At 49.4% G+C, this 14,775-nt stretch overlaps 1 protein-coding gene across 3 annotated transcripts in view; it reads right to left on the bottom strand.

Moving 5' to 3' along the window:
- Nucleotides 1-14,775, bottom strand: part of Tbc1d8 (TBC1 domain family member 8) — a 111,046-nt gene that overhangs the window by 16,198 nt on the left and 80,073 nt on the right. For 2 of the 3 annotated variants that reach the window (XM_077792150.1, XM_077792149.1), the window contains exons 6-10: nt 8,512-8,719; nt 6,183-6,380; nt 5,455-5,628; nt 3,754-3,904; nt 887-1,101 (exon numbers count right to left, since the gene is read on the bottom strand). In XM_077792150.1, coding sequence (XP_077648276.1) covers nt 887-1,101; nt 3,754-3,904; nt 5,455-5,628; nt 6,183-6,380; nt 8,512-8,719 — 946 coding nt within the window. The remainder of the gene's footprint in view (nt 1-886; nt 1,102-3,753; nt 3,905-5,454; nt 5,629-6,182; nt 6,381-8,511; nt 8,720-14,775) is intronic. The other variant, XM_077792151.1, reaches the window with a different exon arrangement.

Here is a 14,775-nt window from a genome sequence, read left to right on the forward strand (position 1 = left end):
TCCCCCACCTGGTAATGCTGGATTTAGCTGTGATGTGGGGTTAAATCAAATCCAGCTATTCTATGTTCAGACAGACACATAAAACTGCATTTACCCATCAATTTTGCTTATTTACAGGAAAATGAAATTTAAAATCTTAAGTTTTTAAAAGTCAAAAGCCTCTCTAATCCAATCTTGTGTTGGGTTTCTGCTGTTTACATTTATTTCTTTTTGAGTTTGTTGTCTACAGCCTTCCAATCAGGAAAAGGCAAGGTGTTCCTCCTACCCCCGTTCACATTTCCTGAAGCAAAGATATCTGCCCTGACCATCTCTTCCCAATTTGCATGACCATTTCAAATAACCCCTATGATTTCTGTAGAAGTCTAGAAGTTCCGTTAGCCCCTTCTCTTCTTGGCTGGGTCTGAAGGGGCTGTAAAGGTGGCATTGGCCTGCCTGACACAGTGGCACACGCCCATAATCCCAGCAGCTCTGGAGGCTGAAGCAAGATGAGTGCAAGTTCAAAGCCAGCCTAAGCAACTTAGCTAGACCCTGTCTAAAATAAAAAAAATAAAAAGGTCTGGGGATGTCGTTCGGTAGTTAAGTGCACCTGGATTCAATCCTGATTCCAAAAACAAACAAACAAACCCCAAAAAGGCACTGCCCTGTCCCTGGGGAGGGGGAAGGAGGGACAGTGGAGGAATTTTAAAGTCTCAGATTATCTGCAGTGTGACTAGACACGGATGCTTTCCTTCGGCCCTTTTTGGGCACATTCTTTCAGGGAAGGGACCAAGGACTGTGCCTTCACAGGACAGTTGCCAGGACTAGATGGCTGAGAACAGAACCGAAGCCCCAGGTTGGTTGACCAGACACAGACTGAAGGCCTCTGTGCCCGGCACCCCCACATCACCTGGCAGTAGCCAATCTTGGGGTTCCGGTGGGCGTAGGCTGTCAGGACCCTCCTCAAGGCTGCGATTCCGGTCTCGTTCTGGAAGGCAGGGTGCTCGGGCAGGGAGCGGTGCAGGTCCCGCTCTATCTCCTCGGTCACCAGGCAGCACCGTCCCAGGGACTCCTCCACCAGATTCCCATAGTAGCCCGGGTGTGAGGCGAGGTCCGTCACAGCATCTGGAGGTGCGAGAAGCAATGTTTCAAGGAGAAATGACGACCTGCGGGGGGGACCCCAGTGGGGTCTTGCTGCTGGGTGAGGGCCATAAAATACCTTGAGACCACACACAAAGTCGTCACTGCTGTCATGTGGCCTAGTCCAAAAGCAAAAAATAAACAGGGGAAAAGAAGTCTTTTCTAAAAAGAACCTTATGTAAGGAGGGCGGGGGGGGGGGGGGAGGGAAGCTCATATTTGAAAAACTTTAGGCCAGCTGCAGTGGCACATGCCTGTAATCCCAGAGACTCAGGAGGACCGCAAGTTCAAACCCAGCCTCAGCTACTTAGCAAGGCCCTAAGCAACTCACTGAGACCCTGTCTCTAATAAAATATTTAAAGGAGCTTGGGAGGCAGGGCTCAGTAGTAGTACATGCAGAGCATGTGCGAGGCCCTGGGTTTGAAGAAAATTACTTTATTAAAATGCTTGTAATAAGCAGTACTCCTTGGTAACAAGAGGAGCATATATATGCATGCACACACAATTTTCACAAATTAATTTAACAAAGTTTTAAGCACTCACGTGCAAAGCACACAATTCCAAAGAAACCAGCAAGCTGCCTGCAGGAACCTCCAAAGATGGAAAACAGGGCGGGGTAAGCAAGCACAACATCTCCTGAGCCATCGCCCACTGCCAAGGCCAAGGCCAAGGCCAGACCTCTGGTGGGCAGGTGGCTTTAAGGGCTGTAGGCCTCCTCAGAGTGTCAGGGCTCCTCCACCCACTCATCCACCTGCACCAGGGCATCCCTGGTTTCCACTGCACTCTGGCCCTGGGGCTGGAAGCAAGGTGGGGCTCTGAGGGCAAAGGGAACAGAAATGCACCCAGTTCTGCCTTAGCTGATGTGTATGGTTTTAAATTCTGACTAGGTTTAGTGAAAATGCCTTCCCTTCCTCATCCTCCCAGGCCTGACGATTCCCATCATTCCCTGCGCTCATAGGCAACACCCGCCACAGACACCCGGTTCCCTGAACTACAGCAATCCTCCCTCCACAAAGGAAACCTCCCATCCCTAAGAAGATAGTCCTTCATGAACTGATGCTCCAGTGCCCCATATCGAGATCTGAAAATACAGCCCCATGTGAAAACTGTGTGCCTGTGTAGGTATATTAAAGACCCAGAGGATACAGAGCAGGGGCATTAATAGGTGGCAGCTTCAGATGCTGGGATTGTAAGTAATGCTACTGTTTCTTTATTCCTCTGTTATTTTTCCACTATAAATATACACACTGTGTGTGTGTTGTGCTGGGGACAAAACACGGGACCTTATACATGCTAGGCAAGCTGCATCCTCCACCATTTTTTAAAAATATTTTTAGTTGTAAATGGACACAATACTTTTAGTTTTTATTTCTTTTATATGGTGCTGAGGATTGAACCCAGTGCCTCATACATGCTAGACAAGCATTCTGCCACTGAGCTATAACCCCAGCCCCAACCTCAACCATTTTTGAGACAGGATCTTGCTAAGTTTGCTGAGGCAGGCCTCCAATTTGTGATCCATGAGGATCACATGCCTCAGCCTCCTAAATAGCTGGGATTATAGGTGTGAACCACTGCATCGGCTATCCACTGTAGAGTGAATATACTATACAGAACTTATATCAAATTTAAGATAAATTTAAAGGTAACTTTAAAAAGGAAAGATTTTAGTGGCACAACTCTGGTGGGCAGCTGCAGAAACCAGCTGGGAGGCATGAGGGGTGATGATCAGCAAGGAGGACAACAGACAGTGCCAGAGACACGGATGTGTGCCCAACAATCCAACGGCACGCAGTGGGCAGAGACCCCAAAATCTATCTGGGTGTCTGGAGCAGGAAAGGGGAGGGGAGACAGGAGGAGAGGAGAGCTAGCAGGGTAGGGATGCTAGCAAGAGGCGGATGGAGGGAAGGCTCCAGCCCAGGAGAGCAAGTGAGGAGAGGGCAGGTCCCCGGGCCCACCACCAGGGGCCCTGCTGGGTCATCTCGGGAGGGGGCCTCACATGCCCCCGCTGTACCCTGAAGGCGCAGCAGCCCCCACTCCTGCCCCTGGGTGCCAGGTGCTTTGCCCAGTAGGATGGACCTGCTCATGGCGGATGCAGACGAATGCCTGCCCTGCAAGTCCCCATCAACAACATCCTGATGGACTCCCAGATGCTGCCCAGGGGCCTCAGGCCAGAGGAGGCCATCTCCATATGTGTCAAGTGGTGGAGGAGGAGGAAATGGACAGAAGGGAGACATGCCTCTTTGGATGCCACACAATTCGACAGAGGAAGGACGAAGAGAAACGGCCCAGAGGGGTTCATTCAACACCATGGCACTGACAGCTCCGGGCTCTTATGTAGCCCACTTCAGAGTTCGTGTCCTAAAGCGACTTGGCTCCAGATTTCCTTGACAGATTCTCAGCACTAAGGACAGAACTGCAAAGTCGCTCTTGAAGGACAGAAGATGGCTTTTGCCTGGGCCTTGTGGAAGAGCACTGCCGCCCAGAGTCTCGGGCCTCGGCTGGGTCTCACAGCTGACCCAGGAAGGGTCCCAGGTACACGGCTGACCCAAGATGGGTGGCACTGCCCACCCTACACGGCTCACACGAGGTGTTCCCAGGTCTACTCCTAAAACAACATGTGACCTCAAGACACTTACCTGAAAAAAGGAGCCAGAGCTTTCCGCGTAGGGACTCGGGGATCCCCATGGCTACCAGCTTCCGGATCTTCTCTGTGCGGAACATACACACGGTCCTGCCGTACTCCACAAAGTGGTCACTCCACAGGCTTATTTTGATCTGTTCCCTGGACTGGAAAAGAAAACACCTGTAAATGTACAAAGAAGCCCATCCTCAACTTGTGGAGAAAACAAGGCCTCTACCTACTGGGGATCTTGGGTGGCAGGAAGCTACACCCGTATTCGGGAAGGTACATTTGAACCTCTAACTCGGCAGAGGATGCCAAGATGGACAGCCCAGCACCGGCCCTCCAGAGTCCAGAGCCCAGTGGGAGCATCTACACAAAGACAAAAAATCTCCCTGCAACACTGATAATAAAAACAGCCGGGCACAGTGGTGCAGCCGCTTGGGAGGCTTGTAAGGTCAAAGCCAGCCTCAGCAATAGCAAGGCCCTAAGCAACTCAGCGCGACTCTGTCTCTAAATAAATCCAAAACAGGGCTGGGGATGTGGCTCAGTGGTCGAGTGCCTGAGTTCAAACCCTGGTACCAAATAAATAAATAAATTACACCCACCCAGATACTAAAGTAGCACAGGTCAGACAGGAGGGTGGTGGACTGGGGGACATTCGGGAACCCTGAGGTACTGAGATGATGAAGTGATAACACAGGCCAGTTCAGGTCACAGGGGAGCAAGAGGCGTCACAATTTGCCCTGAGCTCCCTGACAGCCAGGAGGAAAATGGAAACCTAAAAAGATGGCTCTCAGTATCAGAAACAAGACAGACACTATTTCTCTAGATGACTGAAAACATTTTATCCCTAGAGGGCAGGAATGGTTAGGGCTTTTAAATAAGATATTTACAAGTGCTTTTAATAATCTGCATTATCCAGTAATGGGAGAAACACATAAGCCTAATATTTTCCTGCACTTAGGAAATTGTTTATGAATTTAAGGAATAATTTATATATTGACATATTTATTGATATATAACATAAATATACAATATATTTATCGATATGTAAATATGTAGAATACATCAAAATATATATAATATATATACATAAAGCAAATGAAAAGGTTCCGTGTGGATAAATAAAATTAACAATGATTATACAGGAGCCTCAGTGACGGAGAAGCCGCCTGGGATAACGACGTCTGCAGCCCCACCTGGTCCCCACGGTTGTGACATTGCCAGTGCTCTAGTCTCTTAAGTGCCTTTTGTAGTCTATTTACCAAATTGGAGTCTATTTGCCTCACATTTTCCATATAAAGAAAAAACTATAAATGTAGCAAAAATAATTTTAGTCCATAAAATTAGAGGACAGGCGACCCTTTGTCCCCGAGGACACACAGTGGGACCCTGTGATGCGAAGTTCATGGGTGCTACTGGCTGGAGGGAGCAATGGGCTCAGCATGGCCAGCTGCCCAAGCCACACAGCGAGACAGCCCAGAGCCACTGGAGGACCTGGGGAGAACGGCTCCCCCGCTGCCTGAGCCCTCGAGGGACCCTTGCATCTTATGCCCATGAGGAGAAGAGGGAGGAGGGGCACGTGCTGCCCCAGGCCACCGGCCACCTCTCTACCCTACTCCTCGGGAGCTGGTGCTCAAGCTGTCGTACCCACCGTGGTCACTGCCCAGCCACCAGTGCCCAAGGCACAGCAAGCCAGAGCAGCCTCACCCACCAGGCGGGAGTCGGGGCTCTGGCTGCCCGACGGCTGGAAGACAGAGGTCAGGGGCCCGGGGTGCAGAGGTGAGCTCTCGTCTTCATGCTCCTCACTGCTCTGAGAGGACACTATTTCAAGATCCCCAAACTTGTGGCCACTGCACAAGCTTGTAGAGTAAAACACAGGTGACGTCTGTCCGGCCAAAAAAAACAGGAGAGGAAAACATACACCATCATTAGGTATTAATTAAAAATGCATTTAAAAAATATATTTCAAAGAAAGTTCTAGAAGGTGAGGCCCTGGCAGACCCAGGTCCATTTCTTCAGCCATCCCACCATAAGGATGATGAAAAACCTTTCTCAGCAGGTGACATCTGTTCCAACCCAGGGTGTGGTAGCACCCCACAACCTGTGAGGAGGGAGGGCGCCCGACAGTCCCTCCAGCCCGACACCAACCTAGGCAGCAAACCACCAGCCCCACAAATCGGGGTGCACCCACTCAACCCTACAAGCTGTGGGGCGACTCCCGGCAGCCCCTGTCCTATGTGATGCCCATGCAGGACACCCAGCACACCTAAGGTGACACCAGACTGATGCCCCTGGCCACCGGAGACCAGTCATCTCCAACACATTCTCCCTCACACCCGAATGGTCACCTTTCTACACATGTGCTTGGGGCGCATTGCCCCAGGGGTGTGAGAGAGGGACTGTCACGTCAGGGAAAGCCACCAAGCTGTATGCTCCTACCATGTCCTCGTCACTGGCTGAGGTGTCATAGTGCACAGGGTGGTTGGCGTGGACCTGCTTCAGTCTCTCAAGCAGGCCCTCCACCAAGTTCTCTCTGTCCTTGAGCTCGATGAACTGGAAGGCCATCTTGCTCCTGATGCTGACGATGATGGGGTTGGGCAGCAGACTGGTGTCCTCCATCTTCTCAATACTCACTACCTGGTGCAAAAAGTGGCGCACAAAGGGGAGGTGCTGAGAATGAAGCTGACCATGCATTCTGTGCATGTACCAGTAGGTAGCAACGCCTCCCACTGTTATGTATAATTGCAACGCACTGACGAAAAAACTGTCTTAATGACAGAGAAGTACTGCAAAAACAAGGGAGGCAGGCCTCCATGTACGTGCTCATAAATTATCCTAAGATAGAACAATGGCAATAAGGACCTGGTGCCAAGGTTTAAAAGTGTGCAAGGAAGCATCTGTCACAATCACCAAAAGGTGGTAGCAGCCCAACCTCCAGGGACAGAGGAATGGATAAGCAAACCATGGTGCAGGCTACCATGGAATATTATTCAGCCTTCAAACAGAAGGGAATTCTAACATATGCTACAAGGTAGATGAATCTTTTTTTTTTTTTTTAAGAGAGAGAGAGAGAGAGAGAGAGAGAAAATTTTTTAATATTTATTTTTTTTTAGTTTTTTCAGCGGACACAATATCTTTGTTTGTATGTGGTGCTGAGGATCGAACCCGGGCCTCACGCATGCCAGGCGAGTGCGCTACCGCTTGAGCCACATCTCCAGCCCCAAGGTAGATGAATCTTAAGGACATTATGTAATGGAATAAACAAATCACAAAGTGACATGCTGGATGAGTCTACTTACAAAATGGTTAGAAGGTAAATTGTATGCTATGCATGTTACCAAAAGTATTTATTTATTTATTTTACTATAGAAGTCATCTTGTGGATTTCTTGCTCCACTGATAAATAATACTTGCAAAATGAAGACATCTACTGCAGAATAATAATATCATGGTGGTGGGAAATCATATGAAGGAAAAAACGTTTTCTAAAGAATCAGGCTCAGGGGCTGGGGTTGTGGCTCAGCGGTAGAGCGCTCGCCTCACATGTGTAGGGCCCTGGGTTTGATCCTCAGCACTAATAAAAATAAATAAACAAAATAGAGGTATTGTATCCAACTACAACTAAAAAATAAATATTTAAAAAGAAAAAAAGAATCTGGCTCAGGACCTATGCTACAGGAAGCAAGACCCAGAAGTCTTGATGTGACAGCTGTGGTACCATCTCAGCAGAGATGCCTGAAGCCAAGGACTGAGTGGCTTGGATGTAGCAGTCAACTCAGGTCGCCCACCCTCCCATTTCCAACAAGAGAAGCATAGCCCCATGGGAGGGACTGGAGCCTCATAAAAGGAAGCATTTTTAAGTTTTTAACTAAAGTTCCAGGAGAGTATGAAAGCCAAACAATTTGCCATGTATTTTCAAAAGGTGAAGCTTTTATAGTTTGCCTTTTTCTTTTTTCCTTTTTTGGCAACGAAAGAAGAGGATCCTTTCCTAAGAGCTGTTGGAAAAGCTTTAATTGCTAGGCATGTACTTTTTAATAACAGCTTCATCAATAATGTGGAAGTTGGAGTATGCTCTTCTTCCCCATCACTTCTAGGCAACTTCCGGGTTGCCATAGCAACAGCAGGAAAAACAATGGCCAAATGGGTAAGGGTGTAATTCAGGTCTTCTTCCCTCCTAAAGCCTGGTCATCTAGATGTCCATCTTTAGAAGGTGAGACAGTGCAAACGTCCCCACTCCCTGTTCCTCATCTCACAGCCCAAGTTGCTCTGGCTGTGATATGGCTTGAGTGTGTCCCCCAAAAGTTCTTGTGTTGAAAGCTTGGTCCCCCATGGGGCAGTATTAAAAGGTGGTGGAACCTCTAAGAGTTGAGGCCTAGTAAGAAACTCTAGGGACAGGGGACCTGGTTAGTTCCCACAGGAGGGGCTGTTATAACAGAATGGTCCCTCCCCATTTTCTGGCTTCCTGTCTTACCACGTGATATTTCCTGTCTTACCATGTGATCATCCTGCCTCTGGGATACTGTTCACCATGAGGTCCTCAGTGGAGTTGACCTGGCACCACCTTCTTGAGCCTCAGGACTGGGGGCTAAATAAGGTTTTTTTGTTGTTTTTAATTTTTTTTTTTTTTTTTTGGTTAGTAAGCGTACCCAGCATCAAGCATTTTGTTTTCGTTTTAGCAACAGAAAATAGACTCCATGACATGGGTTCAAATGACAAAAGGCCGCCTCAGAGGTGCACAGTAGGTCAAGAGGTGAGAGGCAGGGTCTACCTCTCGGAGCGGAAGGACAACATGGCAGCAGCCATCTTCTCTGCTGGCAAAGCAGATGTAGCTGTCAGAGGCAAACATCCGCCCCGCAGTGTGGCAGCGACTGAAGGGCGTCCAGAGGGAGCAGTCCACCACAGCACGCAGCTTCTCCTTTCTTGGCAGCCGGAAGAAGGCTCGGAAGAACTCGTTCTGTGCTCTGGCCTCCAGGTCCCTGGGGACAGGCGGGGAGAGGTCAAGAAGAGGTGGAAAGGTGAGCAGAAACAAGACTGAAAAGAAAGCCACTTTTGAACTCACTGGCACAGCTTGACAGTTAGTGACTGGAAAAAAAAAAATGTCACACCCCTCAGAGCCTGTCAGCCCCACAGCCATCCAGATTCATAGCCAACCTTCTGAGCAAGTACCAGGAGCAGGGCACACCGTCCCCACCAGGAAGAATTCCATGAACTCCTTCCCGGTTTGAGAATTACCACAAAAACGGCAGAAAATCCAAATGTGGAAAAGTCAGAGGATAAGTGTAACAGGTGTCGGTGGAGAGGCGGGGAAACTGGAGCGCTCCCATGATGCATGCACCCTGGCAGACAGCCAGAACCCACAGAGGCCAGAGTGGACTCCCTGCCCACCTGGAAATCCCCTCCCGGGTGGGCACGCCTAACAGAACCGAGAACTTACGTCCACGAATTGCACCCAAATATTCACAGCAGCATTATTCACAGCCAAAAGGTAGAAACTACCCAAATGTCCACCCGCTGATGAATGGATAAATAAAATGTGGTACCTCCCCTGAAACAGGGTCGATATTACTCAGCCATCACAGGAAAGAATGAATGGAAGGAGCGAGGGAACCTTAGGCTGAAGGAAAGAAGTCAGACACAGAAAGACCACGTGTTGCCGGATTCCATTTATAGGAAATGTCAACACAGGAGTCGACAGAAAGGAAAATAAGGAGTGGGTGCTCATGAACATGAGGCTTCTTTAGGGGGTAAGAAAATGTCACATTGCTGTGGTGGTGAGTACAGGGTCCCCTGGATACTGTAAAAACCTGAACAGCACCCTCCAAAAGGGCTAATTGTTCATATGTGACTGTCAAAAATGGAGCCGATGACTGGATAAAAAAATGTGGTATATATATATACACAATGGAATATTACTCAGCAAAAACGAGAATAGAATCATAGCATTTGCAGGTAAGTGGATGGAGTTAGAGAAGATAATGCTAAGTGAAGTTAGCCAATCCCAAAAAACCAAATGCCAAATGTTTTCTCTGATATAAGGAGGCTGATTCATAGTGGGGTAGGGAGGGGGAGCATGGGAGGAACAGAGGAACTCTAGATAGGGCAGAGGGATTGGAGGGGGAAGGGAGGGGCATGGGATTATTAATGATGGTTGAATGCGATGATCATTTTTATCCAGAGTACAGGTATGAAGACACGAATTGGTGTGAATATACTTTGTATACAACCAGAGATATGAAAAATTGTGCTCTATTTGTGTCATAAGAACTGTAATGTATTCCACTGTCATATATAAATAAAAATCAATAAATCACACATTGCAATTAAAAAAAATATGGAGCCTTCCTTTTCTCCAGAGGAGCACCAGGGAGCGTGAGGAAGCCACGTGCACCGCAGAAGTTCACACGCTGCAAGAACAGAAGGCGAGGTCCCTCAGGATGACCCTAAGTCCCTGAGAGCCATCACATCCAACACATTTACATGTAAATCTGAAACAGCTGCCCTCACGGCAGGCGAGGGTAGAACGGTGGAAACAGGGCCTGGGGAGAGGCTGACCAGTGGTTCCAGTCAGAGAAGGGGCAGGAAGTTCAGGTGTGCGGGGGCAGAGAGGCGGACCAGAGGTACCAACCCCACGCCGTGCACTTCAAAAGCTAGACGAAAAGATTCTGATTTTTTTTCACCCTAAAGAAATGATGTTTGAGGAGAAAGTTATGTTTGGCCTGATTTAAACTTCACACAATGTATAGAAGCATTCAAACACCAGAGGATTTCGTGTACACACGTACAATTCTTATGTTTTTATGTATCCATTTAAAATAAATTTAAATAATCCAAATAAAGTGAATTGGATCATTTAAATTTGTTTATGTGGTCCCCAAAACATGCTGGCCACATGGCTTTAAGGGAAGTACAGTGGAGGCACTCCTTCACACGTCTGTAGTGCTTCTGGCACCAATGGATTCCTCCCTCGAGGGACAGTTCCCTTTCCCCTCAGGAGACGGTGGAGCATACCCAGTGAAGTGGCACACGAGGAAGTCCTGAGCTAGAGGGCAGGAGGGCTCCTATCTGTTGCCGCCCGAGTCCTGAAGTGAAGAGCGAGGGGCCTCCTGAGGACGGCAGCTTCCTTTCCAGTGCCCCTGCCTCCTCAGCCACCAGCTTGGTTCCTGGCCTCTCTTGTCCTCGGGGCAGCTGGGTGTTCTACACACCCAGTGTCCACGGTCCCTCTGAGCACATTTGGTAACCAGAGACCAGAAACCTCCAATACAAAAAAGAAAGCAGAAGAAGAACTTACGACCCGCTTTCTTCCCCTTTCTGTAGAAGGCAGTCTGCTGCCACTTACTAAGCATGTGGGAGGCACATAGTGACATTTCTAGCACAAGTGAAGTGAAACAGTGACCTGGTGAGAAAGCAGCTCTTCGTGGAGACCAGAGACCACCCTTTCAGTTCCCAGGCAGGTGGTAGTTTTGATGCTGAATGTATCAATTCCCTTTTCTGAAACCCAAGCTCACTAGCCCCAACTTGCCTCTCAGACCTTCTGTACTTACAGCCTCTGCTTCTCCTCCATAGACCAGCCCACGTCCCAACACTGAGAAGGTGGAGCTGACAGCAGAGGCACCCCCAGGAGGAAAGAGCAGCTGTAGCCTGGTGCCTGCAGGGCTGCTGTGTGCACAGGACAAAGCTGTCACACCAGGAGAGCTTCAGCTGAAACCAGCACTAGAAGGTGCCACAAACCACTCTGACTTAGCACACACCACTAGATGAGCCTGTAATCTCAGTGGCTCAGGAGGCTGAGACAGGAGGATCACAAGTTCAAAGTCAGCCTCAGCAAAAGTGAGGCGCTAAGCAACTCAGTGAGACCCTGTAAATAAATAAAATAAAATAAATAAAATCCAAAATAGGGCTGGGGATGTGGCTCAGTGGTCGAGTGTCCCTGAGTTCAATCCCCAGTACCCCCCCCCCCAAAAAAAAAGTGATGATCAGAATGTGAAGAAACAACTGCAAGTTTGTTGATGCTAAAATTAATACATATAATCTCACATGCCAATATGCAGGAAGTTCTAGACTACTATGAATACCTTTCAAAACCCCAAGTTTAATTTCTAAGACTTCAGACCCAATAAACTTAGATGTAGATAATTTACTTGTTTTTCTACAAATCCAGACAATTTGTCCCTAATGGTCTAGGTAAACATGAATAGAAAACAGGTTTCCTTTCTCTTCTCTCATCAACCTTAAAGAATGCATTTAGGAAGAACTCCATCTGGGTCTTACATGCCAACTCTCATTTCATCTCTGGGCTCGGTGCACATACATGAGCCTGCTGTATGTCTGCTTAAGGCTGCATGGAGGCCAAATGCTTCCCAGAACTCAGGCTGTGCTGCAGGCTGGGGTAGGTCACCTCCCCTGTTAGATCAGCATTTAAGTATTTCCCATGTGCACACTAGATGAGATAGCTGAGCCACCACCCCTGCCCTTCTGGAATAAGGGAGGGCCAGAGGTCCTCTGAGGTCAGCCTGCTTCCTACGGGACACACAGAGGTTCTTCCAGCGGCTCTTAGTTATGTACCCACCCCAAATTCATGCACTGTGCACTTGAACCCTGGGAAATGCCAAGGATAAGCAATCCAGAAACGGGCAGAAAGCCCAGCCACACGTGGTGTTCCTCAGAGTCCTAGTCGGCACAAAAGAGTCTCATTTATCAAATGTGTGTGGCTCGAAACGTCTTTCCTGTGATGGCAGATGGCAGGATGCTGCTGCCATGTGCCCCCTTGTATAGCACACGGCGGGGAGCCCAGGACCACTTGCAGGATGGGACACAGTGCTCACCTACCCTCAGACAATGGGTGCCATGTGAAGGTGACCTCCAAGGACACCAGAGCCCCCTCAATTACTTTGGAAATCCCATCTACATCTTGAAGAGACCAGGACCTTGACATCATAGGGCATCTGCTGTGGTCTAGATATGAGGTGTCCCCCCCTCCAAATCTCCTGTCAATGCAGGAACATTCAGAGGTGAGATGATTAGATTGTGACAGCTGTGACCTATTCAGCCCCTCCTACTTTGAATGGACTAACTGGGTGGTAAATGTGGGCAGGCGGGGCCTGGCTGGAAGAGGTGGGTGACTTTGGGCTGCCCTGGAAGGGTACATGTTCCCTGTGTCCCCTTCCCACCTTCCTGCCATTCTCCTTTGTCTCCCACTAGGCATGGCCTCTTCCATCTGGCCATGCTTCCCACGTGCTAACAACGGAGCAGTCCTTCTCCATGACACCCTTTCGCCATGATGTGCTGCCTCACCTTAGGCCCAGAGCAATGGACTTGGCCATCTATGCACTGACACTTCTGAAATCATGAGCCCCAGGTACACTATTCCTCCCCTAAGCTGCTCTTGTTAGGCATTTTGGTCACAGGGACCCAAAGCTGACTACACAGAATCCATACACCCTTCTCATTCCAGAGAAAAGTTCCGTCTTCATGATCTTCCAGCCATCCTGCCCCAGAGACAATAACCTGAGCAGACCCCCTGCAGCTTCAGAGCTGTGGTGGGGGGATGCGGTCTTCCCCTGAGAGGTGGGGCTGGCAGGGCTCAGGGGCCCCAGAGATGTCTTACTGCTCATGTTCACAAAGGCCAGACAGAAGAGGACATGCCTGGTGGGGGCCCAAGGGGACTGGCAGGAAAGGGGATGGGTAGGCGGGGGAAGACTAAAGTGGGGTGCGAAATCTGACAGCCAGGGACGAGGGTGCACTGTTGAGGACACTCACCCCTGGTGGCCACTGCCCGCCTTACACACCGACAGAGGGAAGGTTTACTGTGGGAAAGTTTCCACTCACTACACTGAGTTTCCTCCAGCATTTCCAGCCAGTCTGAACAGATGAAATCAGATTTAGGAAGACTATCACCTCCACCACCTCCTCTCATTACACCCGCGATTCCAGCTTCAGGATATTTTTGTTTAGAAACAACAGGATCAATCCACTTATTCCCCAACCCCTCCCCTCGGTCACTCTGCCCCCTGTGCTCTGGGATGACAACCTGAGAAGCCCGGGGCCAGATCACTTTGTACTGTGAGCAGTGGATGAGCCCTGAGCCTGCAGCTCTCCCTTGTCCCATCCCAGGACAATGACAGGTCAGCTCATGCTCTCAATCCCCTGCACGTATGTGCCATGCTCTGTCCTGGTCCATAAATCCCACTGGAGTGACCAAGGGACAATGGTGACTGATGGGACATCAGATGCTGCCTTATCTAGTCCGTGGCCCCACGGGCACTATTTGAAAGCTGTTATCTGGGACAGGAAGTGAAAGGGGACCAGCCACAGAGGGCCTGGGGGGCATTCCAGCATGTCTGCTGTACCCTGAGCACAACGAAGAGCTTGTTTTCCTAAACTTGGAGACCTGGGCTCTCCTGTCAGGAGGCCACATGGACTGTCATTACCTGTTTAAACCAGCGTCGCCATGACAAAGGCTGCAGAGGAGAACCAGCATGGGGCTCTGCTTTGGGAGGAAGTCACTGACCCGGGAGTTGACAGCTGGGGGCCAGAATCCCACTCTGAGCCCCAGGGTCAGCCCTGGGTACCCGTGGGCACGGGAAGCTCAACCACTGGCCACTCCAAGAACCTTTGTGTCCTTTTCTCTAACAGAACCCAGAGTAGAAAGTGGGGGGAGGTTGGGGCAGCCTTGTGGAATTACCCTGAGTTCTGCAACAAGAATGAAGACTGCCGGCGCCGATTATCTTCCTTCCAAAACATGTGATTTGTCAGAAGGGAGTGAAGTGCTAGACCGTCCTTCTTCCCCTTTTTTTCCTCACTTTGCCCCAAACCCAAAATGCCACACCTTAAGTGGAGCTTCAACAATGGCGAGGACATCACCTGAATCCTGCTGCCTGTGGGGTCACCAGCACACACTGGCCATCAGCTGACAGCTGGCCTCCCACGCCTGACACTAGCCCAGGAAAGGATCAGGCTTTAACTAGCGGTGGGTGTGAGCCTCATTATGCGTACACCCCAAACCCGATTCCTCAGGCTGCTTATGTGTGTGCCT

This window comes from Urocitellus parryii, chromosome 12, assembly GCF_045843805.1.
Source record: "Urocitellus parryii isolate mUroPar1 chromosome 12, mUroPar1.hap1, whole genome shotgun sequence".
Classification (NCBI taxonomy): Eukaryota; Metazoa; Chordata; class Mammalia; order Rodentia; family Sciuridae; genus Urocitellus; species Urocitellus parryii.